This window comes from Gavialis gangeticus, unplaced genomic scaffold (assembly GCF_001723915.1).
Source record: "Gavialis gangeticus isolate Ggan-Ray unplaced genomic scaffold, GavGan_comp1, whole genome shotgun sequence".
Taxonomy (NCBI): domain Eukaryota; kingdom Metazoa; phylum Chordata; order Crocodylia; family Gavialidae; genus Gavialis; species Gavialis gangeticus.
In genome coordinates, this window is record NW_017729011.1 from 18,131,914 (window position 1) to 18,135,075 (window position 3,162).

The window sequence follows — 3,162 nt, forward strand, 5'->3', positions numbered from 1 at the left end:
GTGCGGCTGCAGCACGGCGCGAGCGGGCTGGAGCCGCTGGCCTGGTCCGAGGACCACCGGGTGTCGGTGAGCACGGCGCGCAGTATCGCCGTGCTGGAGCAGCTCAGCGATGTGCACCGCGGCGGCCACGACATGGTCATCCACCGCACTGCCGTGCCGGCGCCGCCCGCCGCCTGTCTGCTCAAGGTGAGCGCCCGCCGCCCTTCCCCGGGCCCAGCGCCACCTCCGCCCCGGCCCGGCCCCGTGTGGACGCTTACCCCCCGCCCCCTCCCCGGAGCTTCTCTCCACCACCGTGCCTGGGCACTTCCTTTTCTTACCTGAGCACTTTTTAGACCCCGCTGGATCTTTTCTGATCCCCTTTGAAGTCGTGAGGACAAACTTGACTGGCTCTGACAGGCTCCCACCCGTGGTGCAAGTGCCTGCCCTGGGGATCTTTAAAAAAAACACCATTTGGCCCCCAGGGGTCTGCCCTGCCTAAGCGTCATATGGCCCCTCGTGACCGTGAGTCTCGATTCCTGTCCTCTGTTGACACTTGATGTCCGACGGGTCGAGGTCAGCGTGGCATGGCGGGGCAATGCAGCGCGGGAGAATGTCGCAATGTTCCTGCTAATAAAAAAGCATCTTCGTTAGTTGCTTCTTGAACTTTCTTAGTTTTTTTTATCCCCCAAAAATCTATTTAACGTATCTTTAGTTGCTTCTTGAACTTGCTTAGATTTTTTAATCCACAAAACAGCTATTAAAAACTTCTTTGGTTGCGTCTTGAACTTTTTTTATCCCCCAAAAATCTATTTGACTTGTGTCTAATGAAGGAAAACCAGCACAACAGATCTCTCTTCTCCATGGCGTGCATGTAGCTATGGCAAAAACGCACAAAGTCAACAAGACCTTAGATGTGTTTAACTTGGTTAGTCAAAAAATGCACAAGTGGAACAGATGGTAAAATTCTGTCTGGTTCTTGAAATGACGACTATAGAAGTTTCTAATGTTTGGACTGAAATAGTGTGGAATAAACTCAAATGCAGCTACAGTATTGTTAAAGCAGATTAATATGCAAGGCAGAGATGGCTGTATAGATTCTTGTACAGCTGGCCATTCGTCCCGATGGGGTGTTTCTGGGTATTAAGGGAATATATACTATTAAGAATACAGCAGGTCTGAGTTGTTCTTTGCCAGTAGTGTCATCTCTGGCAGGATGGCTACCAGCAGGAATAATTTGGATACGTTAAGTTAGATGGCTCAGTATAGTTGAGCATCTCAACCAGTTCATTTGTAACAAATACCCTTTAAGTACCTGCTTAGGGAAGGAGATTTTGAAAACGGTCTCTTGAATGTAGCAGACAACTATATAGCAAGACACAGTGTCTGGTAAACTCAGAGTAACAAGGGATAAGAGTTCAGCAGCGAGGGTAAAAGTCTTTGGTACACTTAATTACTTCTAAAATGGGATGAATCTTTTAGAAGAAGACTTACTGTACAGCAAACTAATTGCTCTACTGTAGAGCAAACAAGAATTTAGCCAAGTTGCCAAGCTATATAAAATGACAATGGTACCATGAAGTTTTATCCGGAAAATGCTAAAAGTGCTATACATGGTTATAGGTGGCCAAGTTATAACCAGTTACCTGTTTTTCAAGTAGTGTTATTGTCTGTACTGGTGCCTTTTCACAAGAGAGCAAGAATTAAAAGATGCCTGAAGTCTCAGTCTGGTTTTGACGGATTGTGACTGATTCTCAGATCATGGTTAAGGCACATTGGCAGAACAGTGTCAAGAAGCTTGCACCTCTGCTGCTTGACCTGTTTTGTGGTTAATCAAGAGTACTTCGGTTACCAGGCCCAGCAATATTTTAATGTGATCAGCTGCTCTGCAAGATGCCAAGAGAATTTTACATCACAAAATGTAACTCTATTTGGCTGCTTTAATAAGATGGGTTTCATGTATTAAATAAAATATATTGTGTTAAGCATATAAAGAGCCAGCTACATAACAGCTACATAAAAACTGAGGGACTAAAGGGGAAGAGATGAATGAAGTAAAGTTTTTACATTAATCTTTTGGTTTTATAGCTCAGAACATTTTAGAAAACTGTTGTAAGCATTGGCCTGTGTCAGACTGGAACAGGAAGTGTCATACAGAAGTCCACTGATTACTGCTTCCTTGCAGTAATAGAAATTTCAGGTCCTGCCAGTATGAAAACACTTTATTTATGCAGGGCTTTTACTTAATACGCTAGAAGAAAGCGATCATTGGATAATAGGCCCTGCAGACTAGGAGCATGATTTTTCCAAACCAGAAGTGAAGGTCATTTAAACTTCATGCAATTTTTCCTACAAATTCTGTCAAGTGGTGCCCCAAAACAAACTAGTTTGGAGACTTGTTTGTCATTTGTAGAGAGAATGGGATGCAAAGGACGGGTTAGATTAAAGAATTGTCTCCACAAACTTCTCTAGCTACAGAGTTCATTTATCCTGTGAAGGGTGACACCGAGTACTAGAGAATGACTGACGTTCAGATCTGAGCCTTTTATGCAGCATATATTCTTCAATTCTTCCAGTGTTCCCTAATGGACAGAAGATACAGAGTTATTAAGTTGTGTGCATTGACAGTATTGAAATGTTTTTATAGAAATACATACTTTCTTTCAGGTTGGTCCCAAAAAGGAGGTTGCAGAATGTAAGGAAAAGTTTGCCAGCTCGAAGGATCCAACAGTTAGTCAAACGTTTATGCTAGATAGAGTATTCAACCCTGAAGGAAAGTCACTAACATCAATGCGAGGATTCAAATATTCAAGCTGGTCTCCTTTGGGCTGTGACGCTAATGGAAGATGTCTACTAGCAGCTTTAACGATGGACAATAGACTAACTATTCATGCTAACCTCAACAGACTGCAGTGGGTGCAGCTAGTTGATCTGACAGAAGTTTATGGGGAGCGTCTTTGTGAAAGCAAGTACAGAATTTCTAAGACCGAGGCACCCCGAGGAGATCTAGGGGACTTCTCTGAATTTCAGAGAAGGCACAGCATGCAGACTCCAGTGCGTATGGAGTGGTCAGGTATCTGCACCACCCAGCAGGTGAAACATAACAACGAATGCCGAGACGTTGGTAGCGTGCTTCTAGCAGTGCTCTTTGAAAATGGTAACATTGCAGTTTGGCAGTTTCAGCTT

At 44.2% G+C, this 3,162-nt stretch overlaps 1 protein-coding gene across 1 annotated transcript in view; it reads left to right on the forward strand.

Moving 5' to 3' along the window:
* GTF3C4 (general transcription factor IIIC subunit 4) overlaps positions 1 to 3,162 on the forward strand; it is a gene marked incomplete at its 5' end in the record, with an annotated part of 19,364 nt that continues 16,202 nt past the window's right edge. The window contains 2 exons of the mRNA XM_019510303.1: positions 1 to 186; positions 2,644 to 3,162. Coding sequence (XP_019365848.1) covers positions 1 to 186; positions 2,644 to 3,162 — 705 coding nt within the window. The remainder of the gene's footprint in view (positions 187 to 2,643) is intronic.